Genomic DNA, 27,311 nt, shown 5'->3' on the forward strand with positions numbered 1-27,311 from the left:
AACACCCTGGCGGACTCCCTCAGCAGGGAGTGGTGTTCCTGTCATGAATGGGAGTTGCACGAAGACCAGCTACACCTGTTGTTTCAGTTGTGGGGCACCCCTCAAAATCGACTTGTTTGCCACATGCGACAACAGCCACTGCAAGACCTTTGCCAGCCGGTTTCCTCACCCGGACAGTTTGGGGGACGCCTTTGCGTTCCCATGGGAGTGGACTTTTCTGTATGCTTTTCCCCCGATTCCTCTGGTGCACGAGTCCTACACACTTTCAAACAGTTTCGGTGCAGACTGATATTAGTGGAACCTACGTGGCCGAGGCAGTATTGGTACTGAGAGCTCCTGGCTCTCTCAGCGACTACTAAAATCAGGCTGCCGCCGCACCAGTCACTCCTGTCCAGGAACCAGGGAACGGTTCTGCACCACGACGCGGCATCTCTCAGTCTAATAGCATGGCTCCTTTGTTCCTAGAATTTGGGACACTTTCCCTCCTGCAGGCTTTCCAGGAGGTGTTGGCTAAAGCAAGGGCCCCAAGCACTCTAAAATGCTACAAGAGCAAGTGGAAGCGTTTCCAGGTGTGGTGCAGAAGACATCACCTGCATCCCCAGACCATCAACCCTGAGAAGCTGCTGCCGTACCTGATGCAGTCCTCCATTAAAGTGCACCTTGCCGCAATCTCCAGATACTGCCGGTCCTCTGGAAAACCTTCCCTCTGGTCTCATTGGCTAGTGAAAGAATTCCTAAGAGGATTGTTTAGTTCATTCCCTCCAGTCCGCCGCCCTGCACCAGCCTGGGAACTCAACGTACTGCTCACAAGGCCTATGAGACCCCCTTTTGAGCCCATGTACCAGGCATCCATCAAGTGCCTGTTGTGGAAGACGTCTTTTTCGGTGGCAATTACTTCGGCGAGATAGGTGGGAGAGATGCAGGCATTTTCTTCAAAACAGCCTTATTTGTCGTTCCACAAGGACAAGGGTGTATTGCGGACTAATCCAAAGTTCATACCTAAGGTACCTTCATCTTTCCATCTTAACCATCAGCTGCTGTTGCTAGTGTTTTTTGGCTCCCCCACATCTCTGGCAGAGCACACTCTGCACACACTGCATGTGGTGCGTGCCCTCAAGTACCATGTGGTCTGCACAAAATCATTCCATTCAACGGATCAACTGTTTGTCTCATTTGGACCTACATGGCCAGGCAAGGCTGTCTGCAAATCTTCAATTGCTAGATGGATTGCTGCCTGCATCTCTTTCTGCCACCAGCAGGTGGGCAGACCGCTCCCGGGTGCATTCCACTAGGGCAGTGGCCGCAGCCACTGCATTTCTCTCTGGGATCCCGCTGCCAGACATCTGCTGCGCAGCTACCGGGAGATCGGTGAACACATTCACCAGATTCTACTGCGATGACAGGCATTCTGCAGAGGAGTCTAGAGTTGGCAAGGCAGTTCTACGAAACGTGTTTGCATAAGGTTGGTAAGTCTCCTGTGGTAAGCAATACGGCAAGCTCCTCCACCCTTGTGTATTGGTTATTGTTTTTACTGATTTGTAATCTATTCACAGCATTTGAATCTATGAAAGATCCAATGCTGGTGAAGGAACAAGTTACTTACCTGTAACTCCTGTTCTCCAGCATTGGTATCTTTCATAGATTCACATGTGACCCTGCCTCCGTCCCCTCATGGCTCGTCATTTGCCTCTTACTGCCACTTCACGTGCGCTTGCCAAATCTGAAGATGGCCGACGGAGGAGGAGTTAACGGAGTATTCCCTATTGGCTGTGGGCAGTATGAGCCAAAACGCTGACGATAGTGACTGAAGTTTCAGTTTAATTTAAAGTGCTCTATTTTACTGCGGATTCACAGCCTGATGACATGTGAATCTATGAGAAATACTAATGCTGGAGAACAGGAGTTACAGGTAAGTAACTTGTTCCTTCTCCTGTATTCTGATCCTGAGTTCTCTGACTGTACTCCCATTGTATATTTTACCATTTAAGTAAATAATACCATAAACTATAAACTTACTCTTGCATTTAATACATTGGTGTATGTTAATACAGTGGCTATTATTTGTTTTTAATCATGTAGTCTGATGAGTGGTATCTTTGCACAAATTGTATATGCCACATTAAAATAAACCTGATAATTTCAATTTCATTAACCGAGATTCTGTAGATTCCTTGTCCGTTTTAGACAGTCAAAATTTGGAAACATGACTTTGCAAATATTGTCTTCCATTAGAAAACAACACTCTCTGCCAGACTTGTGAACTCTTCAAGACAAAAAGTCTGATAAATAGAAAAATGCCCGTAATTTGTAAAGAAAAAGCATACAAGTTTCTCTTGTACTATCGACTGTAAGGAAGTTAGTAATGCTACACATAAGAGTTAAATGGGATACAAGGTCCCCCTTCACTGGAAGCCTTAATGACTCGCCAGTTCTCCTAAAACAATAGGAATTAAGCAAATGATTAAGGTTAACAAGACCTGGCTCACCAAAAATAGGTAACGCTCAAACAGCAACTGATATGCTTGCAGTCCATTTAAAAGAGATGGGAAAGCTGAAAAAATAAGGCCTTTTCTTTATAGTTTCCATGGTTTAAGCGGGGATGACTGCAGAGCAGATGTCCACTCCATACCCTTCTCTCTCAAAGGAAACTGACCCAAAACAGCCAGGTGCAGGAGAAACATGAAGATAACTCTTATCTGTATGTTTTACTGCTTTCCGGCAGTATCCAGTCATTATGTTGCAGGTAAAATACATTGCCGGAGGAAACAGTTGGGCTCATTACAACGTTGCCGGTCCGGAAACAACAGTGCCAGTAAGCTTACCGGCACTGTTGTCTCCGGACTGGCAAAGCACACGTCTGGTGGGCGGGTGCCCTCCTGCCTGGCCGGTCTGACTTGCCGGGCAGAACGGCACCCGCTCGCAGACTTTCACGGAAGCACCCGCACCGTTATTAACGGTGCCAGTGCTTCCATGGTCCCCGTCACCTTGAGTCCTATGGGACTGAAATGGGAATGGGGTTTGACAATTACCAGCGCCTGACTTACCGGACCGCCAGAGTTATAATGCCACAGTTTTTCCGGCTAGTCAGGCGCCGGTAAATCATTACGGGTTCGACGGCTACCTTCTGGTTTTACCGGCACGGTTACCGCTGGACCCGTAATGAGGGCCAATATTTTTTGTCACCCACTTTAAAGCACATCTATAGTGGACTGGAGTTTGTTTATATAAGTATACCAGTCCTACAATATGTTGGGAAGTCTGATTACACGGAGGAAAAAAATATGTTGACCCCAACAATGTTTGTCCCACCAATGGTATGACAACAAACCCTTATGGGTCCCTGAAAAAATTAGTCTGTGCTTGTTTTTACAAAATACTTAGCAGCATAATTATGCATGTGTACCCTTGTCAAAACTATTGGCTGGTGCAGGAAATTCTTTCCAGGAATGCCAAAATATACCAACAGAACAATTAGATGATTTAACATGTGCTTCACAGTAAACATCTTGACAGCAATCACAACCTGGACGTCAAGCACTGCAGTAGCTATGAAGGAGAGAATGTTGGTCCATCATGCATGACTATCTCAAAAGGTCGATTCAGGAATTGCTCTGCTACGTGTAGTAAGAAGTATGGAGAGTTTGGAAGGCTCTCGTCCTTGAGACAAACTATGTTGTGAGGCATTAAGAGGGGAATCCAAAAACCTACAAAAAGGAAAGTATTTCACAGCTTACAATTCAGACGTCTCTGTGGCATAACAGGGGAGGGGGCGGCTATTTCAACAATATCAAAGCGCAAGAAAAGTGAGAGCCAATGCACATGCATTTATACTTCAGTGACCTCGAGTTAAAACTACAGTTGGTCTTAAAATATTTCATACACTGTGGGAGGAATCAGTAGGCCAATCGATAGAGGAGGAGGAATGGAGACAGCTATGGGAGTCTATCCCCAAGCTGACGAGGTCGGTCCAAATACAGGAGATGTGGTTCCAGTTCATGTACCAATGGCATCTTACACCGGTGAAACTCCATGTGTTTTTTTCAAATGATGCCTACGGCATGTTGGAGGGACTGCGGGGAGTAGGGGACGTGGAGTAATATCTGGTGGGAAGGCCCGCAGACCCAACGATGTTGGGAGAAGATTCGGGAGGCAATAGAGGAAACTCTGGGGATCAGGTGTAGGGGAAATACAGGCATGGTAATTTTGGGTTTAGGAGGAGCAATGGAACAGCTACCCACCAAAGCACAGCGCAAAGTCTTTGTGATTTTAATGATGGCAGGGGCTCTGGTGATTGCTCAGAAATGGAAATCAGGGGACCCACATTCAGAGCATGAATGGTGGAAAAAGTATAGCACTTTGCGGCTCTAGACTAGGTGCCCTACTGCCTGCAAGGTGATCACCAGGGTTTCGTGGTGGCCTGGGATTTGTTATTGAAGTTTCTGCAGAAAGACTCGAGAGAAGCATGATGCCTGAGGAAAATGAGACTTGAATTGCGGTGTGCTCAGGGGGGTCGGTGGCTCTGTTGGAGGGTAAAAGACTTTGGTGGTAATAAGGAACAGAGAATATAGTGATGATGAAAGGTTCATTGTTGAGGTAATGAATATTACATTGGAAAGTGAATGGGACATGAGTGGACGGGAGTGGAGAGGGGTTCCAAGGAGGGGGGAGTCGGATACATGTTTTGTATTAAGAAAATGGCAATAAAAACTTGTGAAAAAATAGATATATTTCATATAACAGGTGCAAGACAAGTTGACAGTCAAACAGCACCATTACATGAGTTTACACATACAAGCAGGGAGGAACAACATTAAATTAACTTTCATGAAAGGCACAAAGTATTTTGCACAGGGGAAGCGAAATGCAGGGTGAGGTTAATAGCGGAATATATAAAAGGAATTCACAAAAATCTTGCAAACCTTTTATGCTTGAAATTAAATATTTACCTAATCAAAAATGGGATGTCAGTCACTATGCGATACAAGACATGCGAAATGGGTAACATCATATTTCAATTAGCCAAGTGGGATCCACAGAAAGGCTGAACACAACTTTCGAGGTAAAACAGGTTTTTATTTTAAACACACAAAAGTTCTCTCCTGGCATAACTCAAAATTAGCAAAAGGGTAGGACACTCTTTCTAAAAGTCCCAATAGTGTTGATAAAAGTTCAGAACTTTCAGGGTTAGCTTCTCATCGCTCAGGTTTAAGATATTCTCCTAGGTTGTCTTCCTGATTGGCCTTAGCAGTTACTGGCATACAACCATGTCCTCCTATGTCCTCTAGCTCCTGTGGACAGGCTCAGTCTCTGCTAAGAGTTGTAGATATAGTCAACCATCTCTACTTGACTAAAACAGAGCCAACTATGTTTGACTCCCTCAGTTTTCGCCAGCATGCTGGAGAGAGTTCTGCCATCTCCCTCTACCCTTGTCCTGGCTTCACCTTTCCCCATTTCTCTATTACTGCTCTATTATTACTTCTCCTCGAGGCCACGGCTAGTGGGTTTACCCCTCCAGATATGGGCCTCAAGCCCTTACCCCTGCTCACAGTAAGGAAGGCATAGCATCAACAGTAAGATGGACACAAGTGACCACAGTTCAAGGGTGTTTATTGAACTTCAACAAGGGTATTATAAACGCCTATCTAATCTGAAATTTACAGATAGGAGCAAGCTACGACCATAAAATCATAATAACGCCGTCCTAGTGGTGTCTTGTCAAAATAAAAGGGCTTATACTAAAGAAAATATTGCCAATCCTTACCTCTAAATACAAATAGTGAGGGGGTAGTGTTTATGAAAAAGAAAGAAATGTTCGCAAAAATATGTCAGGATATTCAGGCCATTGGCCACCCTTCCCCACGTTTTCAGTATGGTACAAGGCGGTTCCCTCGAGCGTAGCACAATCTCTGGCTTCTTTAGCAGAAGGATACAGTTCACTCATTAGCATCAGGGCCATCTCTGCCCAACTCTCTTTGCCTATCAAAGGCTCTTCATGCAGAGGGCCTGATGCGACAAAACAAACGATAAGTAATTTTCCTCTTACAAATACTCAACTCAGATGATTCACTGTTCACCCTGGATACTCCTCAGCCGGGCTCAGATCCCTTTAATACAACGATCGTCACTTTGGATCCCCCTCTTCTGGGCTCAGATCCTCTTTCACAATGTTCGTAGGTTATTCTTTCTCGGTGAATCACAGTTCACCCTGGATCCCCCTCAACCAGGCTCAGATCCCCTTCTTAATACAATTAGTCTACCTCAGCCAGGTTTGGACCAATTTCAGTTAGCATCAACTATCAAAGACTTTTGAATGTGCACACAGTTTGGCTTCACCCGTTGCAGGACCACTTAAATTTCACAATTCCTTTTTAAATTTGCCACCTTTCAGTTGGATACCTAACAGAGACCTTCGAATGAGCACCCACGTGGTACGGGACAACACTGTTTCCGTTATCTGTCTTGACTTCAAAAGTTCAGTGACTCATCTGCTATTTAATTATATTCGCATCACTTGTCTCATACGCTTCACACACTGGTCTCTTTAGTTTTCTCTATACAATGTTGCCGCTTGCAACCTTGGCTTCAACACAGACCGGTGTTAGGCAGAAACCTGTGCAGTTCCCTCTGGGACCACTGCAAAAGATTTAAGACTACAGGTGTTGGCAGTAAACCCACTTGGTAGCAGTCTGCACCGCACAGATTCACTGTGGTAGCTGTGGCTGAGCAGTCAGACTTCCCTCAAGAAGAGTTAGGCAGTATACAGAGGATACATAATAGGTACAGAGGTACAATAGCACAAGCAAACACTGACCAGAGCTAGGTGTAAAAGTATAAACTTATTTATTAAAGGTACACTCATAAATTACACTAGCACATTAGAAAAGATAAGAAAGTCAAACACAGTTACTATTACTCATATGTACATCCCTAATCGTTTGTTGGACAATTCTAAGTTAACACCACTTATTTCCAACCAGAGGTGAGCGCTTAACGTTAGATGGTACTCCAACAAGTATTACCAAAAGGGAGGGAAAAGGCAGAAATAAAGAGAGCAGTTAGGTAAAACACTTTTCACATAAGGTTAGCAAAGACAGTAAATGGTGGAACAAGGGGAATTAGTTCGGGGCCCGCGTTGGAGGGAGCCAGGCGAAAATGTGCCCAAGATCACACAATGTCACAAGTCTTTGCAGGTGAGTAGAAAACGGTTTTACTATGGTTCTGAAAAGTTTAGTTAGGGTGTCCCAGACCTACCCAGGTTCGAGAGCCGAGGGCTAAATCTACCCCGTACAATCGGTGGCAAGGGAGGCCGGGCGGAACACAGTACCTTTAAAAGTGGAAAGATTCCTCCAGCGGTGGTAGTCGTTCCTGGTAGTGGGTGCAAGTCGCGTCGTCGTCCAGAGGAAGAGGTGGTCTCGACGGGGAGGAAGGCTGCAGGTCGTTGCACTACCAGGGATGAGGCCAGCCGTGGAGTTCTCCGGTCACAAAGGATTTTTACCCCTCTTTCGCGGTTGAGGTAAAAAGTGGTATCCCGGTTGCCGGGGTGCTTGGCACAGGCAAGGCGGCCACGAGATGCTTCGGGACGGCGAAAAGAAGGCAGCAACTGGTTGTCCCCACCAGTTAAGGGAAGAAGACTCTCCGGCGGGAGATCTCCTCTGTCGTCGGGAAAAGTGGTGAGACGATTCTGCAGGGCTTCACCGGTGGTGTCGTCTTGGCAGGTCGGCTCGGCTTCTCCCTCTTCGGCTTGTTAGGTCCTGTGGCGACTTCTCAAAAACCAGTCCCAAAAACCCTGCTTTTATGCAGCAAACCCCCATTCATACAGCCTAGCTGTCACTCAAACATGCTAAGTGGTGAGCGGGGTGGCTCACCACTTGGGCCAATCACACTAGAGTGCGACCTGAGTTGGCAAGGCAACTCGGGCCAGGGTGCCTAAACCCCCTCCCATACCCCCTGTGGTACCCAGACAGAATGGCACCACTTTGGAGGGCTTCTGTGCAGAAGCCCGCCAAAAGTGGAACAAAGGCTCGACTCGGGTTCAGGGTTACTGAAGTGAACCTAGACGCCATTTTGGCGGCGAGTTCCGGCAAAAAATCCCAACCGGTGAATTTATATTAAATAAATAAACCGGCAGTATCTTTAACATTGCACCAAAAAGTGGTGCATCAAAAACCAATGGGAAATCCCATTGGGAAATATTCCGGTGGAATATTCCCGTGGTATCCACTGCCACCAGCCAGAACTCGGCGAGGGGGGACGGGACAGTACCCCCTCGACAACAGAGCCAGGGGCAATCTAATTGCCCCTACCAGTACTTCCACAGTAAGATGGTTTGTACTGGTTAAGTTCCTAAATTAAGACTAGTAAAGTCAATGGTAACTTTACAGACCCAGGGAGACAGTAGTCAGTCCCAGGGTGTGGAGTCTATGTTTGGGGGTCTCTAGGACACCCCTGTGCTACTGCACTGAGGGTGCTGTGTAACACACATTCAAAAACCAATGATGGCCTATGGGGAAAATTACCCCCTAGCCCATAAGCACATAGCAAGTCACAGAAACACTCTCAAGTCATGTCCAAGAGTGAGGATAAAAGAGTCTCACTCTTGGCAGGAGAAAAAAATAAACCCCACAAAATCCAACAAAGCTGCTGGGGGACTCACTAGGTTAGGAAATTCAGCCTAAACAGAGAATTCTTCCTAACACTCGCCCCCCCCAGACTAAGGGACAGGAGGATATAATCCACTCCTGGATGAACCTCATACTTCTAGTCGATGACATACATCCTAGAGAGTCCATCAGCATTTTGATGGTGACACCCTGACCTGTGCTCAATGGTGAAATCAAACCCTTGGAGGCAGATTGACCATCTCAATAGTTTTGGATTTTCCCCTTTCATTTGCATTAACCATCTCAAGGGTTGGTGGTCAGTCTGAATGACAAAAGTAGAACCATACAAGTATGGCCTAAACTTCTTCAGTGCCCACACAATAGCAAAGCATTCTCTTTCGATTGTTGCCCACCTTGTTTCAGGATCCTTCAGTTTTCTACTGATGAAGCAAATGGGGTGTTCCCTACCCTTCTCATCCAGTTGGCTAAGGACTGCAACTATACCTACATTGGAAGCATCAGTTTGTACAATGAAAGTTTGGTGGTAGTCAGGAGCTCGGAGTACTGGATCTTGGCAGAGAGCTTTCTTCAGGTTTTCAAAGGCCTGATTGAATTTCCTCAGTCCATTTGACCTTCTTAGGGAATTTTGGAGAGGAGATCACATTCAGAGGAGAAGCTATGGTCCCATAGTTCTCAATGAAATTCCTGTAGTACCCAGTTAGGCCTAAGAAGGCTCTCACCTGGGTCTGAGTAGTAGGTGTTGTCCAATTTTGCACAGCTTCAATCTTGCTGAGCAAAGGCCTTATTTCTCCACCTCCTACCTCATGTCCAAGGTAGACCACTTTACTCTGACCAATTTGGCACTTGCTTGCCTTTATGGTCAGATTGGCCTGCTCAAGAGCCTGCAAAACATGTCCTAAGTGGGTCACATGTTCTTCCCAGGAGTGGCTGAAGACTGCAATGTCATCCAAGTATGCCATGCAGAAGTCCTCCATCCCAGCCAGAACTTGGTTTACCATCCTTTGGAATGTTGCAGGTGCATTTGTCAGTCCAAAAGGCATAACCTTGAATTGGTATAGGCCAACTGGGGTAGAAAATGCAGTTTTCTCCTTGGCATGGTCTGTCAGGGCTATTTGCCAATAGCCTGGCGTAAGGTCCAGTGTGCTGAGGTACTTGGCTGCACCAAGTTTATCCACCAACTCATCTGTCCTTGGCAAAGGGTGGGCATCAGTCTTGGTGACTGCATTAAGAGCTCTATAGTCCACACAGAATCTCAACTCTTTGGATCCTGCCTTTGGTACTAACACCACTGGGCTAGACCATGGACTAGTAGAGGGCTCTATTACCCCGAGATCATGCATCTTCTTGACCGCACCTTTGATGTGGATCCTGACATGTTCTGACATTCTATATCCTCTGCTTTTGACTGGCAGACAGTCACCAGTGAGTATCTCATGCTGTCCCCAAGGGGTCAAGCCTGGTGAAAGTGAGAACAGGGGGCAAACTGATTTAACATCGCTTTGCACTCCTCCTGTTGCTCAGGGGTCAGATCTGAAGAGAGATTAACTCCTTCAACCTTTTCGTCCAAAGGTAAGCCTCTCAGGAGGTCAGGTAGAGCGTCACTCTCCTCCTCCTCTTCCGATGAAGCTATAAGCAATGCTCCTACTTCTGGTCTAGAGACATAGGCTTTGAGGCGGTTGGCGTGGAAGACTCTGGGAGCTTCCCTGGGTTTGTCCAGATCCACCAGATAGTTGACCTCTCCAAGTTTTCCCACAACCTTGAAGGGTCCCATCCATTTGTCTTGCAAGGCCCTCTGCCTTGTTGGAAGCATAACTAGAACTAGCTGGTCTTGAGTAAACTCAACCATGTTAGCCTTCTGATCATGCCAATGTTTGATCAGAGCTTGGCCAGCTTTCAAGTTATCACTTGCTTCTGCCATCATGTGTGACATTCTCCTTCAGAGACCTATCACATAGTCAGTCACTCTGACTGGCTTGGGGGAAGGAGCACTCTCCAACCCCTCCTTAATCAGGGCCAAGGGGCCTCTGACGGGATGGCCATAGAGAAGTTCAAAGGGAGAATAACCTACTTCCCTATAAGCAAATAGGAGGCATGGCAGTAGAAGGTCCCACTTCTTCTTAAGGGGTTCTTCTAAGGCACCTATCATGCTCTTCATGGTTCTGTTAAATCTTTCTACCAACCCGTTTGTCTGAGGGTGGTAGGCGGTTGAGAACTTGTAGGTAACTCCGCAGGTTTTCCACATGGCTTTCATGTAGTTGGACATAAAATTTGTCCCCCTGTCAGAGATCACCTCCTTAGGAAACCCAACCCTGGTAAAGATACCAAGGAGGGCCTTAGCCACAGCCTGAGCCGTAACAGTCCTCATAGGAATTGCCTCAGGGTACCTAGTAGCATGGTCTACTACAACAAGGATAAACCTGTTGCCTGAGGAGGTTGGGGGATCAAGGGGACCAACAATGTCAATCCCTACCCTCTCAAATGGGACTCCCACAACTGGGAGAGGAACGAAATGTGCCACATTCTTGGAACCAACCTTACCAGATGTCTGGCAGGTATGGCAGCTCCTGCAATACCTATCTACTTCAGCCCCCATTTTTGGCCAATAGAAGTAGAGAGAGAGCCTTTCCTTGGTCTTCTTGAAACTCAAGTGACCAGCCAAAGGAATCTCGTGGGCTAGTTGCAAGAACTGTTGTCTGTTCTCTTGGGGCACTACCAGGCATTGGTATGCTCCAGGTTCAGATTCGGTCGGTTCACTGTAGAAGAGGCCATCTTCCCAGTGTAACCTATACTTCCCAGGCTCTTGCCCATCAGCCTGAGAAGCTGCCTGCTGGCGGAGACCCTCCAGAGATGGACATTCTCTTTGTCCCTTACGGAAAGCTGTCCTGCTGGGTCCACCTTCTGCCAGTAAAGACTGCAGCTCAGGATGGTCAGCCGGGTCCAGGTCTCCAATAAGTTCTGGACCTCCTTCTAGCTCTTCTTCAGAGTCTAGTTCAACCAAACAGGGTTGTACCTCCCTCTCAGCCTCAGCTGGAGGTGGAGGTACAGGTGTAACTTTGGACAACCTCGGGGAAGTCCTTGTTGGAAGCACTGGAGTGCTTGCTGTAGGTTTTTTTCTAGGAGTCTTGGGTTGCCCCTTTGCTCCTGATCTGGTAGTTACTGCAGTAAGTTGCTCCAGTGGGAGAGGAGTGATTTCTGTCATCATCTCCTGAGATAAACCTCGCAGGGTTTTCTCTCTTGCAGACTTGGTGAGCTCCCGTAACCTTTTACTAGGGGGTCTGGGGGTATGTGATACAACTCCAAGAGCTTTCAGGTCATTTCCCAGCAGAACTCTTCCTGGCACTTCACATTGTATACTGACAGGTATCTTCACAGCCATATCATTACACTGGATGAGAACTGGTAACTGGGGACACATCTGCACAGGCCCTCCAGCTAACTTGGTGAGGCATTTGGGTGCCTTAGCAACATCCTCTACCTTGAAAAATGATTCATCCACCACAGTTATGCTGGCCCCAGTGTCCCTGATGGCAGGAGTCTCCTGACCATTTACGTGGACACTGTCTTTATAATACTCTTTAGTATTATCTGGGATAGAATTATATACATCTAAATTCTGCTGTTCCCACAACCCCAGAGAGACTAAAGAAACACTGGCTGAGACTCCAGTGGGTTCGTCAGCCAATAGTAGAAAGTTTCCACTTGCCATAGTGACTTCCTCCTCTGGAGCGAAGGCTAAGGAGACAAGTTGGACCCCGGAAGGTTTACCCTTACATCTGGGATCTCCTTTCACATGGTCAGTAGCCTTACAAACATAACAGGCCCCAAAGGTCCTTTGGAATGGAGGCTTGTTCTGACCTCCTTCTGGTTTAGCACCAGAAGGTATACTACTCTGCTGTGGTTTCCCAGGTGGCTTACCCTTATGGTTTTGTTTGGGGCCCTCTTTGGAATTAGGGTTATTAGAATTCTCTTTGGAGTCTTTCTTAGGCTGTCTTCCCGCATCCTTCTTCTGAGTTACCCCAGAATCCTTGTGAGTAGCCCTGTTGGCAACCCACAAGTCAGCAGCCTTAGCTAGCTTCCTAGGATCTAATTCCTGTGAATAAGCCAAGTGCTGTCTGAGCTCAGGAGAGCAGGCATCATAAATTGACTCCATCATTACAAGATTTCTCATTCCTTCATAAGTGTTCACCCTGTAACCCTTAATCCATCCCTCTAAGTTTTTCAACCCTTCACACACCCAGGTAGCCCAAGAGGTACCATCATGCTTTTTGAGGCTCCTAAACCTCTTAAGATACTGTGAAGGGGTCTTCCCAAACCTAGCTATCAAAGCTAGTTTCACACATTCATACTCTTTCCTATCCTCCTCCCCCAACTCCATTACCACATCAGTTGCAACAGGGGGAAGCCTAGAGAACAACCAGGTGAGTAACTCATTACCTGTGATGTTCTGGAGCCCATGATTATACTCCAACATAGACAACCAATCCAACACATCCAACGTAGGCTCATACATACCAATCAATTCCTTAGGCATCCGGGGTCTTTTAGGACTGGAACTTCTAGAGGAGCCAGAGAGAGAAGCATTCTCAACAGACAATTTCTTCATTTCTAGCTCATACTTGAGCTCCATTTCCCTTAGCCTTAGTTCTTTGTCAGTTTGAGCATTAAGTTTCTTGTACTCTAATTCAAGTTTCATTTTCTCCAGTTCAAAGTATTGAGGGCTAAATGTGGGACCTGGCAAAGGTCCAGTAGGTACAGCTGGTAGAGCAGACAGAGGCCTAGAGGGACTATCTACAACAGTTTCATCCTCCTCTTCTGGTTCTGACCCAAGATCATCAATACTTTGTTCCATATCAAGATCATTGCTGCTTTCTACATTTGCTGGAGTGATAGGTTCCTCTGGACCATCCTCCAGACTTTGGTTTTCTAACAACCTTTCTATTAGCTCTATTTTCTTTCCTTTAGTCATGAGATTCTTATGCTTACAGAGAAGTCTTAGACAATCAGCAGTTTTTGTAGCAAGGGACTCTTGACTATAACTTTCCATAGTAGACAGGTTAAAAATGACTTTTTCTTTCTTGTGCTTAAGCTTTGTGGTTAGTTGCACTAAGGTATCTCAAAAGTACTCTAAAGTGTATACTCAATATAGATCCCACCGCTGTACACCAGTGTTAGGCAGAAACCTGTGCAGTTCCCTCTGGGACCACTGCAAAAGATTTAAGACTACAGGTGTTGGCAGTAAACCCACTTGGTAGCAGTCTGCACCGCACAGATTCACTGTGGTAGATGTGGCTGAGCAGTCAGACTTCCCTCAAGAAGATTTAGGCAGTATACAGAGGATACATAATAGGTACAGAGGTACAATAGCACAAGCAAACACTGACCAGAGCTAGGTGTAAAAGTATAAACTTATTTATTAAAGGTACACTCATAAATTACACTAGCACATTAGAAAAGATAAGAAAGTCAAACACAGTTACTATTACTCATATGTACATCCCTAATCGTTTGTTGGACAATTCTAAGTTAACACCACTTATTTCCAACCAGAGGTGAGCGCTTAACGTTAGATGGTACTCCAACAAGTATTACCAAAAGGGAGGGAAAAGGCAGAAATAAAGAGAGCAGTTAGGTAAAACACTTTTCACATAAGGTTAGCAAAGACAGTAAATGGTGGAACAAGGGGAATTAGTTCGGCGCCCGCGTTAGAGGGAGCCAGGCGAAAATGTGCCCAAGATCACACAATGTCACAAGTCTTTGCAGGTGAGTAGAAAACGGTTTTACTATGGTTCTGAAAAGTTTAGTTAGGGTGTCCCAGACCTACCCAGGTTCGAGAGCCGAGGGCTAAATCTACCCCGTACAATCGGTGGCAAGGGAGGCCGGGCAGAACACAGTACCTTTAAAAGTGGAAAGATTCCTCCAGCGGTGGTAGTCGTTCCTGGTAGTGGGTGCAAGTCGCGTCGTCGTCCCGAGGAAGAGGTGGTCTTGACGGGGAGGAAGGCTGCAGGTCGTTGCACTACCAGGGATGAGGCCAGCCGTGGAGTTCTCCGGTCACAAAGGATTTTTACCCCTCTTTCGCGGTTGAGGTAAAAAGTGGTATCCCGGTTGCCGGGGTGCTTGGCACAGGCAAGGCGGCCACGAGATGCTTCGGGACGGCGAAAAGAAGGCAGCAACTGGTTGTCCCCACCAGTTAAGGGAAGAAGACTCAGGCGGGAGATCTCCTCTGTCGTCGGGAAAAGTGGTGAGCCGATTCTGCAGGACTTCACCGGTGGTGTCGTCTTGGCAGGTCGGCTCGGCTTCTCCCTCTTCGGCTTCTTAGGTCCTGTGGCGACTTCTCAAAAACCAGTCCCAAAAACCCTGATTTTATGCAGCAAACCCCCATTCATACAGCCTAGCTGTCACTCAAACATGCTAAGTGGTGAGCGGGGTGGCTCACCACTTGGGCCAATCACACTAGAGTGCGACCTGAGTTGGCAAGGCAACTCGGGCCAGGGTGCCTAAACCCCCTCCCACACCCCCTGTGGTACCCAGACAGAATGGCACCACTTTGGAGGGCTTCTGTGCAGAAGCCCGCCAAAAGTGGAACAAAGGCTCGACTCGGGTTCAGGGTTACTGAAGTGAACCTAGACGCCATTTTGGCGGCGAGTTCCGGCAAAAAATCCCAACCGGTGAATTTATATTAAATAAATAAACCGGCGGTATCTTTAACATTGCACCAAAAAGTGGTGCATCAAAAACCAATGGGAAATCCCATTGGGAAATATTCCGGTGGAATATTCCTGTGGTATCCACTGCCACCAGCCAGAACTCGGCGAGGGGGGACGGGACAGTACCCCCTCGACAACAGACCCAGGGGCAATCTAATTGCCCCTACCAGTACTTCCACAGTAAGATGGTTTGTACTGGTTAAGTTCCTAAGTTAAGACTAGTAAAGTCAATGGTAACTTTACAGTCCCAGGGAGACAGTAGTCAGTCCCAGGGTGTGGAGTCTATGTTTGGGGGTCTCTAGGACACCCCTGTGCTACTGCACTGAGGGTGCTGTGTAACACACATTCAAAAACCAATGATGGCCTATGGGGAAAATTACCCCCTAGCCCATAAGCACATAGCAAGTCACAGAAACACTCTCAAGTCATGTCCAAGAGTGAGGATAAAAGAGTCTCACTCTTGGCAGGAGAAAAAAATAAACCCCACAAAATCCAGCAAAGCTGCTGGGGGACTCACTAGGTTAGGAAATTCAGCCTAAACAGAGAATTCTTCCTAACAACCGGTGTGCTATCAGTCTCCCCAACTCACCGGCTGTGCTGACTTTACTGGTGCTGCTTTGTTTTAGGAGCCAAGGACAGTAACACGGTGGCAAACAATCTCCCTGCCTTGTCTATCGACGCAGGAGAGCCCCGAGTACCTCCGACACACAATGCAGGTCTCTTCAGCTTTGATTCCGGGTCTTACATTTCTTATTCTCGAAGGCTTACGAAAGTAACAGTCTTCCTCTGAAAGGTCAAGGGCACTTCCCTCCTTGCAACCCTCCTCCGTCTTCTTGTATTAAACTCCCATCTTGGAACTGCTGTTTCCTCGTGTGTTTTGCCTTGCTCAGAGTGTGCTTTTGTGCTCCGCCTTTTATCTGTGTGGGGAAGTGTGATGGAAGTCAGGTGTGTGTGTGTAATGATCAGTAATTGCCTGACCCTGCCTGACCATTGTATTAGGACATGTCAGCTAAACGGCTCGGGTGTTAGTCCGTGTTCATGTCGGAAAAGGGGGCGGGGGGTCGAGTTCCTAAGTACCCTCTTTGGGGAAAATGTGTTACAGGGAAGGGATAATGTGTCTCGTGTCCGGTGTCCTCTTTGGGGAAAATGTGTTACAGGGAAGGGGATACCGCGTCTCGCCGTCCAGTGTCACACTGCCACTCCCCGAAGACCCCTCATCATGTGATCCTCCCGCACTGTTCCACCTCCAGGAACTGGATCCAAAAGCGATGGCCGTGTCCTGGCCACCTGGTTGACAGATCCCCGGTGACTAGCAGGTGAGACACCTTCAGGTTTCTCACATCACTCTTTCCTTCCTGTTCTGGCTAGTCCCTCCTGGTGTTCTCTTTCAGCATCTTCCTGCTGTTTCCAACTACCCTCCTCCTAATGTTTCCAACCAACCTCCCGCTGTTCTCCTCCTTATACTCTCCTCATTCCACTTCCTGATGTTCTTTCTCCTCTCCAACCTCCTTCCTCTCTCCAACCTCCCCCAAGGTCTCTCCTTGCTCTTTGCCAAGGCTTTTTATTTACAATGCTCTGTTGGGGGCTGTACAACCACTACCCTATGATGGGGCAAGTGCGCCCAAGTTAAAAGGGAAGCCAAACCTCTCTTAAAATAGCCAGCAAGGTAGACTGTCAGGCTTAACTCAAGGGAGGTGTAGTAGGCTGATACTAAGGTACAGTTAGTATATGCAATTATCCATAGAAAATACATCACACAGGTATACTGAAAAATATGCACCTTTAGTTTAATAGTTACTTTAATAAGACATGATACACAGTAAAAATATAAAAAACACTACATTTCCATAGAAGACACAACATACCCCTATACTATATTGGAGATCCACTATCTAGTGATTGGCATATTAAATATATAAAGACAAGGGTTTTGAAGAGAAAGGAAACAGAGAGTACAATACACTGTAATATTTGTCAAAACAGATGCCAATTGCCAGCACCACCAAGTCACAGTATTTCTAGACCCGTATAATATGGCATTTCAAAAATACAAATGTGCATCTGACAGTCCATGCAGGGCTTTCAGGGGGTGGGGGACATTTCTTAATTACAGCCAGAGGCCACCAAAAGACATGATATATTTAGTGTGATGGCACTCTTTAGGAAAACATTGCTACAGTGCCACTAATAATAGTTACATTGAAATCAGGAATGCACATTAGTGGAAGACAAGACTTTAAAAATGCATATAACATTGCAGGCGCAAACTAAAATTCTAGTCTTGGGCCTAAAACTCCCTGGACCCAAACTGGATGCAGGAATAATGTCCAGTGACAGTCAAGTAACCCCAAGTCACATTAGCAGAGTTTAGTGTGAGTAAAATATTCCCCATAGAGGTCAACGGGACAAAGTCAATGGGCAAATTACTTGCATGAAAAAAACCACATATGCTGATCCGACAGCAGAAAGCGCCAGGGGAGACCAGTGAAGATACAAAGCCAGGTCAAGAACCAGCATCCCCAGGAGACGTTGCAGCACTGGAGGAGAAGCCCTAGTGGACGTCCATGGGGAAATACGGTTAAAGACCGCCTGCAGAAAGTCTCAAACACAGACCATAAAGAGTTCTGTGGGTAAGTATTGTGGATAACTCATCTGCCACAGAAAGAGAGGTAAATTATAGTACTCAAAAAGGCTGGAATTGTTATTTAAGCCCTACCTTTATGCGTCACTGCACTTTTGGCAGTCTTCCATCTGGGCAGAGGTAAGATGTGCTATATTTGGGCATCAGCTTCACAGGTTAAGCACTGTGTGCTTCAAACTGGTTCAGGCAGGGTAAGGAGATGTTGACAGCCGCAATACACACCCTGGACCATGTGTGAGGTAATGAATGTATCTGAGATGGATGCGATTGGACAGCAGCTCACAGTTTGAATGTTACGTGTCCCATTTTAGGTGAGGTGAATATGAAGAAAGGATCTTGAGCCATTCTTCAGTCATCAACCTCTGGAACCAAGAATCTGAAACACAAGAGGCAATAGAGGAATGCTGGAAGACTGCTGCGCCAAACACCATTGCCTACTCAAACTATTGTAGGCAAACATTTGCTCTTCCATTGGCTTTGTAGACCTTCCAAGGCACCTACCTCCCTTGTACTGCTGGGACTAACCAGTTCTGAGTCCTGCACCGTCAAGGTCTTCCTCCTGCAGCTCTGAAGGGTTGTGGGCCTGTAACTGGCACACTAACTACATCTTGTTGTCTGGAATTCATTTGGTGCTGTGAAATCTTCAATACATCCTCCCGGTTTGCCCTGGACATGTCTGCTTTGCTGCTGCTGATTTCTAGCAACAAGAGGAGTCCTGCTGGAGCCTGGGTCCTGAGGTTCTAAGTCGCTGCACCTACAAACTCTGTGCGGGGGGCACTTAAACTGATCATTATGTCTGTGCCCTCTATGGCTCGTCCAGCATCATAGGAGTGAAAACAGAATCTCTACATCTTCTTCAGTGTAGGTCCTGCCTAGAGCTTTTCAGAACTGTTAGGTCGCTGAGGTAGACCGGAACCATGGAATCACCAAATCCAGTTGGCAAAGCTGTCATCTGAAAAACACTTTGCACCTGTGAGCCATGGACCTCCAACACCAGCACCTAAAGTCACAGCAATTTTACCCAATAACCTTGACTTACCTGGGGTTGGCATTCGGTCTGATTGGCGTAGGATAGCTAACTACTTAGGGCATATTGTTATACATGATTTTATGTCCACTAGAACTATGTAGCTGTTATGAAGTACAACAACTACACATGAATGCTATAGATAGCGTTAACTATAGAGTAGTCAGAATCAGGATACATGTCAAACTACTATACTTGTATGGAACTGATGTTATAAATTAGCTAAAGCACCAATTGTTGCTGACTTATTTTTCTGTTTTTCTTAATACTTCCTTTCCTCTTCATCAATGTACTTTTCTGTATTATAATCTGTTACGTTTCTACAACATTTAGCCCCACATGAACAGATGTCCTTAACGCTACACTATCACACATAATAATTGTATTAGCAAATTTCCCTAAAAAAGTCATCAGGTGAAACGCATACTGGCAATCCAAAACCATGCCACCAACATTGGCATAGATTTCCTATGTTTTAGGTTCACCATAAAATAAAAAATAACATATGAACAAAGGAAATAATCCCTACCTCTCCTTTTCTACGCTATAAGTTCCATAAACCATAGCTGACTCATTTTAGTATTCATTGAAGTCTTGTTCATGATTTCTGGCATCAAAACAAATTAGCCGGCAGGTTGACCAAATACTCAACTACACATAAACTAACTTTCCCAAACCAGCTGAACGGGGGCTAGCAAGCTCTCTTTACCTTCTGTGTTGAATAATATATCTTTGTTTTAACTTCCAATTATCAAAGGAATACCATCTTATTTCACTACCACATTGATACATTTAAGATGTAGTTCAGAAGAACCCCACATTTCTTACCGGTGGCCATCTTATATTAATCAAAGACGTGAATTACCTGCTGTTTCGAAACATGCAGAGTGTGTAGCTGAGCATTCACTCCATGCACTTAATGTCAAATAATCAGTTATCTATTATATTTTGACAAAATCCCTTTGAAAGACCATTCCATTTTTGTAGGGCTTATGGACTGCCACAAACTGGGAAGCCATTACTAAAAATGGCATTCCTAGACAGGTTATCGAATGCATCCAAGTATGCTGTGTCAACAAATGTGCCTTTATATGCACATTTAACATGTTTCTTTTGGTCATTTGTAAAGCAGTATGTTGATGATCTGTTCATTCATTCACTAGCCATTACTGTGTGGATATTCCGTTGAGGCAGGAATCCTTGATGAGTCAGATGATTCTTTAAAATGTATCTTCCTATGATATTCATGCAAAAGGAAACAGAAGTGTTACTTATCAGTATTATGCATATACATGGTGGAATGTGCAAACCACTGGAATCTAGTAGAGATCTCAATCTGATCTGCAAAACTATTGTTTCTGGAATAATGCATATATTCTTGGGCTAATATTCATTCATCTGGTCAGAAGAAAATTAGATTTTCTCCGACTGGCTGGATTGTATAACAAGAAAAGTTTTAGTTTCAAAAGAGCTGGCTAAAAAGTGAAGTTTGGAAAAACATTTCATTTGTTAGACCGTTATAGTACTTGGTAAAGGGGGTTTGATTTGGGGCATGGGAGGTTCCCCTATATTTAGGTGGAACAAAGAGGATACAAACAATTGTTTTAGTTTTGAGGGCCATAAGGCGAGAAGTACCAGAGGTTTGTCCATATTTCATTATCTTTAAAATAAAAATCCTTGAACTACTAACAGATTATTCCCACTTAGTGATTTAATACATTCCAAAGGCCCTTTTTCGCCAGTAAAAATATTTTTGATTTGTTATTTTAAATCGTATTTTAAACATTGGGCCTCATTACGAGTCTGGCGGTAGCTGTGCCGGAAAAACCAGCAGGCTGCTGTCGGACCCGAAATACCATTCCACCTCCGTGATTGCCGGAATCACCGGGGCATTACAACCCAGGTGACCCGGTAATTCCAGAGGCGGAATTCCATAAATCCCCATTCCCATGGAGTCGCATAGGACTCCATGGGGATGGGGACAATGGAAACACCAGTTCCGTCTATGACGGAGCCGGTGTTTCCATTTCCGACTGCAGGCGAGTGGCGTAACTCACGCCAGGTCAGACCTGGCGGGAGTGACACCTCCCGCCTGCAGAAATCAGAATCAGCCAGTCCGGAAACAACGGTGGCGGCGGATTTATCGCCACCGTTGTTTCCGGACCGTCAGGGTTATAGTATGCCCAATCTATTACATTTTATTTATATTGTTCCTTACATTTCAATATTTGTTGCAAAATAAGATGTATTTCCTGCTGCGTGTTTTGCCTCAGACAATGGAACTTGTAATAGCCAGTGTTTGTCTGTTTATAAAGCTTGATTTATTGCCTATTTATTACTTCTGTTTTTTTATGGTTTCTTAACCAATTACCTTTCTTTGTGTACATATTTTGACAGTTTTTAACTAAACATGCTACGATAGTCATTTGTCTGATGGATTATTTTGAGATCAGTTCATTTTCATAATGGGGCTGCATTTCACTGCCATAAATGCACTTGTTTTGACCAGTTCATTCAGTAACTTGAAGCAGATCCATTTTCCTGCTTTTCCTTGAGTCACACAATCGTCACAACTCTGTACTGACCAAAATAAAGTTTAACTGACAGATCTAGAAAACAGTACAGATCTGACAGGGGCTTACTGGGTGAGAAGGGAGCATCCGGTTCAAATTGGCATAGTCGTCTCACCATACTTGGGAACATCGATTAAAAGTGCTAGGGCATCTGCTCCAGTACTGTTGTCTTATTTTTATACATATATATATATATATATTTATATTTATATTTAGTTGTAATTTGAAGTCATTGTTTTTCTTTTTTCAGGGAGAAAATGCCTTACCTGGACACCCTCAACCAAAGGTAGTGAACAATAGTCATACAGGTCTCACATTTATGGTCTAATGTTCAGTCTCTCGTTCATTGGATCCCTCTATTGCTTTCTTTACAATGTGATGTCCCGCTCCCCTTCTACAAAAGTCACTTCCTGTGTGAGCCTTCTCAAAAACTGTCTCTCAATGCAGGGTTCACTCATGCCCTCTCTCACATGAGACCTCCCTAATGTGAGACCTTGCTATACTTCTCTCCCTTATAAGACATCTTCAACGCTTCTATCCCATTTATGATTTCTGTCATTTCTTTCTCATGCATGAGGCATTCTAATATGTCTCTCCAAAAGGAAGCCATACTAATGCTCCTTGACTGTATGAGCCCTCTCTGATGTTTCCCTCAGGTGTTAGACCTCTGTCATCCTTTGCTCCTGCGTAAGACCTGTCTGATGCTTCTTTCCCCCATGAGACTGTCGGTTCCTGGCTCAAGCAAATGTTAGTTGAAGATCATTCCATGATGTCACTTTGTCAACTGTGCTGCTTTTCTATATTTACCCTGTCTAATGCTTTGCTCCCATTCAAAATCTTTCATATGCTTCTCTTCCATTTGAAATATGTTTATTGCTCCTCTCCCTTGGACAATCTATTGCTTATTTCCAATTTGAGATCTCACCAATGCCTCTGCCCTAGGGTAGCCCGCCCACTCTGAGCTTTCCGCCTTTGCAAGCTCTCTCTTAAACTTCCTTCCAGTGTCTAATGATTCTCTCTTGTGAGATTTCTCTATTGGTTCTATCTCATGCCTCGGATACTCTCCCATGTGAGATCTGGCAAATAACTCTCTCCAATGTGAGAGCTTGTCAGTATTTCTCTATGCTGCAACACCTTTCAATGATGCTATCCTGTGTGAGATCTGCTTTTGGGGGTCCCAATGCACAGGGTTAAAGAAATATTGGTTCCTGTGAATTCTCCTCCATCCTTCATTTAAGATATATCAATATGTGTAATGCAAACCACTAAACAAAGTTGCCTGCTGTTTAATGGAACATTCAGTGCAGTGCAATGAAGTGCAAGTTTCAACATCTTCCTACACTTTTATTTTTTATTTAAATCATTCCGGAATGGTTTATTTTTCAAATGAAAGTAGAGGAACAGAAAAACTTAATTAAAAAAAGTAGAGGAGCAGCACTACCAACCGCTCCCACCCACTTCGACTACTGGGCCTACGGCCATGACCTATGTCCCCCTGTCCAACGCCAGTGGGCTGGTAATCCCGCTGAGGCCCATATCCCTCAATGATTCTCTCCTGTGTGAGATCCGCCATCGGAGAGGGGGGCGGGGAAGGCCCAATGCTCAGGGTTAAAAAATATTGTTGGTTCCTGTGAATTTTCTTCCATCCTCCGTTTAAGGTATATGAATATGCCATAAAACATATGGCATATCAGTGAAAAAAGACCACTTTTTGGGCTATGTGAACATACATTCAGTGAAAAAACATAAGTTAATACAGTAATACAGAGTTAAGATGGTTGATGGTTGTCGTTTCCCAAACCCGCTGAATTTCTTGGGTTTTGATGCTATAAAAGGGATAATCATAACACTGTATAAACTAATGTTTTTTCACTGAATTTCAAGAGTTTTGTTATGCTATGTCTTCACGGCAATGACCACTGTTCATTTAACCCAGTTAGTATAAAAGACTAAGGCCCTTCAGCCGTGGCCCTCATTCTCTTGCCTAGTACGTAACCAGAAAACAGATTCGAGGTATGCCGGGTGACTGAAGCGCTTAGGCAAAAATCGGGAGAAAGATGAAAATCTTCAAGGGAACATAAGATTGGAAAGAATAAGGAGGCTGCTGCACCCCAGAGGAATTAGTAGGTACCCCGAACCTACTGACAAGTTGCAAGAAGAAAGAGGGAGTGATTCCTCATTCTGGGTGTGCTGCTTATAGCGTGTTTTGTAAGGGAAACAGATATTACACACCTGAGTACAGTTGGAAATATTTTACAATAAGTATTGTAAACACAAAACATCCAAGCCCCAAATACATTGGTTTACAAAAACATTATTTATGATAAAGTAATTTTAAACAGGTCTGGCGACACGTGGTTCGACCCAACACCGGGTCCTTTTCAAGGCAAAACGTAAATATGGTGAAGAAGGTAACTCGAAGACTTTCAAATGGTCAAAACAAGATTTATTGCAAACATTCACAGTGTTAGCGAACGCTCTGAAAAAAAAGGGGGGAGTATGTATCCCAGATCTAGTAGTGCAGGTTGAGATGATGAATAATTCCAGAGAAAATATCGTACAGGTATCCAAAAATGTTGCCGCATGGAAAAGCCTGAGAAGCTGTAAAGAGCCGGAATCTAGTGTTGTGGAGAGAAAATGAGATCCTTCCGGGGCAATTGTAGTATGCACATTCGAGAATGATATAGCCTCGTTGTTGAGCCTGAGTCACGGGTTAGTTCCCCATAGTCAATGGAACCGGTAGTGTGCGCGAGCGCTAGTTACTGACGTAACCAGATCCCAAGGATCATGGCCTTTGGCCATTGCTCGTAGCCACATACTTTGGCTGTGTCCACTGTCCATATTGCAACAATATGGCAAAAAGACAGTGGTCTGTGGTCTATGCAGTGGTTGAATTGTACACATAGAAGTAGTGGAACTATGTTTCACTGCTGGCCTGTCCCAGGCCCATAGCCACCCCCTCCTACATGCAATGCAAACCCCTAAACAAATGTGCCTGCTGTTTAAGGGAATGTTCAGTACAGTGCACTGACGTGCAAGTTTCAACTTCTTCCTACACTTTTATTTTAAAAAGAAATCATTCCAGAACGGTTTATTTTTCAAATAAAAGTATAGGAACATATAAAACTTAATTTAAAAAAAAAGTAGAGGAGCATTGCTCCCAACCGCCCCTCCCACTTTGACTACTGGGCCTACAGCCATTATCCATGTCCCCCTGGTCAACGCCAGTGGGCTAGTAATTGTGCTGTGGCCCATATCCCCCTTGCTCAGCCATTGCCCATATCCACCTGCCTATTCATTGCAAACATTACCCAAAAGGTGCATGGGCCTTCGGGCATGTTCACGTTCCCTGGTGCACCAAAAGGCTGGGAAACCATGGCCATGGCCATTGGGCCATAACCCGAAGCCCATATCCCCTTCACGATTCATTTGTCAAATATCACTGGCCATGGATGCTGTACTAATAATGGTGGTTGCATGGTTTATTTAGCAGACATTTTGAAAAGAGACTCTCTGGTACATCCTGCAGAAATTTACAGCGAAATTGAGTCAAAAATAATGCAAACTGACCATGATTCTTACTGCAATAATGGCTCTCATAGAAAAAAGATGGGAAAATGCTTGACAATTTAAAAGTCTTCCTCATCCCTACTTCATACTCTCCATATACCCCTTCCTTCTTTCTTGACCTCCCCTTCTATAAATCCCCCCTCACACTCTCCTAAGACCCCTTTTCAGTTGCTGGTGCGTGTGACATATTTTTATTACAGGGCAAGACTTGCAACATTCATGCAGTATTCCCACTGAAATACTACAGGATTCTGCATGCAAGACAGTAATTGCCTGGAACCAACAGGCTCCCCAGCCCACCCCAGTACATATGTGGTCCTCTTTCCCCCTCCCCACGACTACCATGGTATGAAATTACCCATTTCCCTCCTCCAGATATAATTCTGAGCACTTGCTGTTTTGGCTTCCCTCTGGATTACCACAGGAATCACCTGCATCGAGGGAATAAGTGAATAAATAGCATCCTTTAATTTGAAAGATATATCAACTTTATTTTTGGACCCGGGGCACGTCCTTTCCTGTTAAATGATTGCAAAACAACTGCACAGTTTTACCCCAAACCAACAAAAGGCACACATGCAGCGCTTTGTGCTAATATTTTGTTTTTGGTGCAAATCCGTCCAGCCATGTTTGAACTATATGTATTCAATGGAGGCACCTTTTTCTTTATGGGAAAATCAATAGGAGTTGGCCAAAACAGCTGTTTTGATTTTGTAATAACTTTTGAACCTTTTAATATATTTTCCTCCAACTTTCCATTCCGGATGGGCCTTTGGCAAGCAATTCCGTTGGAAAATTCATCCAAATCCATCCAGCAAGACCAAAGTTATTAATAATATTAGAATTAAGGCAATACAAATAGGTTTTATTTTAACTACAGGGTATCGACCGCCACTCCATAATACATATATGGGCCAAAAAGATGGTAACTCAGAGAGCAGGTGACATCCTGAGCCAATGGCTGTTCGGCCCGGGGTTGGTAATAGGAGGACCCTTGGACACCCCATCGTGGTCCCTGTCACATGGCAGGAGACAGTTACAGTGTTGTACCTCAGGCCAGTACAGAAACGTCTAGAGCAACCCACCACACTAGTAAGTGGACGGACAGTGCTGCCCCTACACAAACCCCTGCGAAACCCTGCAGGATAGCAGTAGTAGTCTCTGTCCCCAACTGAGGGAGCTTCTGAGCAGAACGAAACTTATAAAATTGCAAAAGGAAGCCTGCCCTTTTAGGAAGAGCTTAGCGACTGTATTTCCAGCTTCGATTTTAAACACTTGCACCAAAGAGATCAGCACAGACCAGGCAGCAACCTGAAGGATAAAAAAGGGAATAATGATTAAAGTCCAAGATGGCAAACAGGCCACTTAAAGTCTTAGGCCAAACACTTTAGCTCAAAGAAGCCTCAGGTATGCACAGAGAGGGCAACACATCATAGCCCTCTGAACATTACCAACAACAGGTGCAGACCCTCACTAGAAAAACCCACCCAGAGGGAGTAGGGAACCCACTATAAAAGCACCCAGCTCCAGCCAAGCAGTAGAAGGCTTGTGTTTGGGTAAGGCTAAAGAATGGATAGCAGTGGATTAAGCTAAGACTGGAGAGACAGAGGAGTGGCATATAGGTGGCAGGAGGAGGGGGTAAGAGCTAAGAGAGTAAAGGAGGAGGAAGGTGGTGGCATTAGATGTTGAGAATGAGTAGCAGAAGAAGGAGGTAAAACAGGGGAGGAAAAGAAAAGGAAGATTTAAGGATTAAGAGCAGAAGACGCATCAAGAGAGGGGATTGTAAGACATGAGGTGGTGATAGAAGCAGGAGTGCAGGAGGAGACCCCAGGAGAAGGGGGGGCCAACACCAGAGAATGGCAGTGATACAGAGGAAGTAGCATCAGGGATAGAGACATATCTTGAGCTGGTAGAGGTACTAAAGGTAGTACAGAGGAGACTAAGGGAATAACATCAGTAGGAGAAAGGCAAGCCAAACCAGGAACATGGGGCGATGAGCGACAGGAGCAGTAGGAGAGAAGCCACACCTAGCTTGTAAGAACAGGTAGGTTCCGGTGGTTGGATCTGGGGCCACGTAGTTTACTGTGAATTTAGACAAGTGGGGAAAGAGAAACCAGAGGAAAACCTAGACAGACTCAAAAGGCCCCTTTCTAGCTCTCCCTGCCGGCTGAACCC

The 27,311-nt window shown here is 45.2% G+C and overlaps 1 protein-coding gene across 7 annotated transcripts in view; it reads left to right on the plus strand.

Annotated features, from left to right (window-relative positions):
• Positions 1–27,311, plus strand: part of IQSEC2 (IQ motif and Sec7 domain ArfGEF 2) — a 1,791,459-nt gene that overhangs the window by 1,497,340 nt on the left and 266,808 nt on the right. For 6 of the 7 annotated variants that reach the window (XM_069645245.1, XM_069645249.1, XM_069645243.1 and 3 more), the window contains one exon: positions 21,817–21,852. The exons of the other annotated variant lie outside the window; for it this stretch is intronic. In XM_069645245.1, the coding sequence (XP_069501346.1) occupies positions 21,817–21,852 (36 nt within the window). The remainder of the gene's footprint in view (positions 1–21,816; positions 21,853–27,311) is intronic. 7 annotated transcript variants of the gene reach the window in all.

Source organism: Ambystoma mexicanum, chromosome 2p (assembly GCF_040938575.1).
Source record: "Ambystoma mexicanum isolate Mex_15411 chromosome 2p, UKY_AmexF1_1, whole genome shotgun sequence".
Taxonomy (NCBI): Eukaryota; Metazoa; Chordata; class Amphibia; order Caudata; family Ambystomatidae; genus Ambystoma; species Ambystoma mexicanum.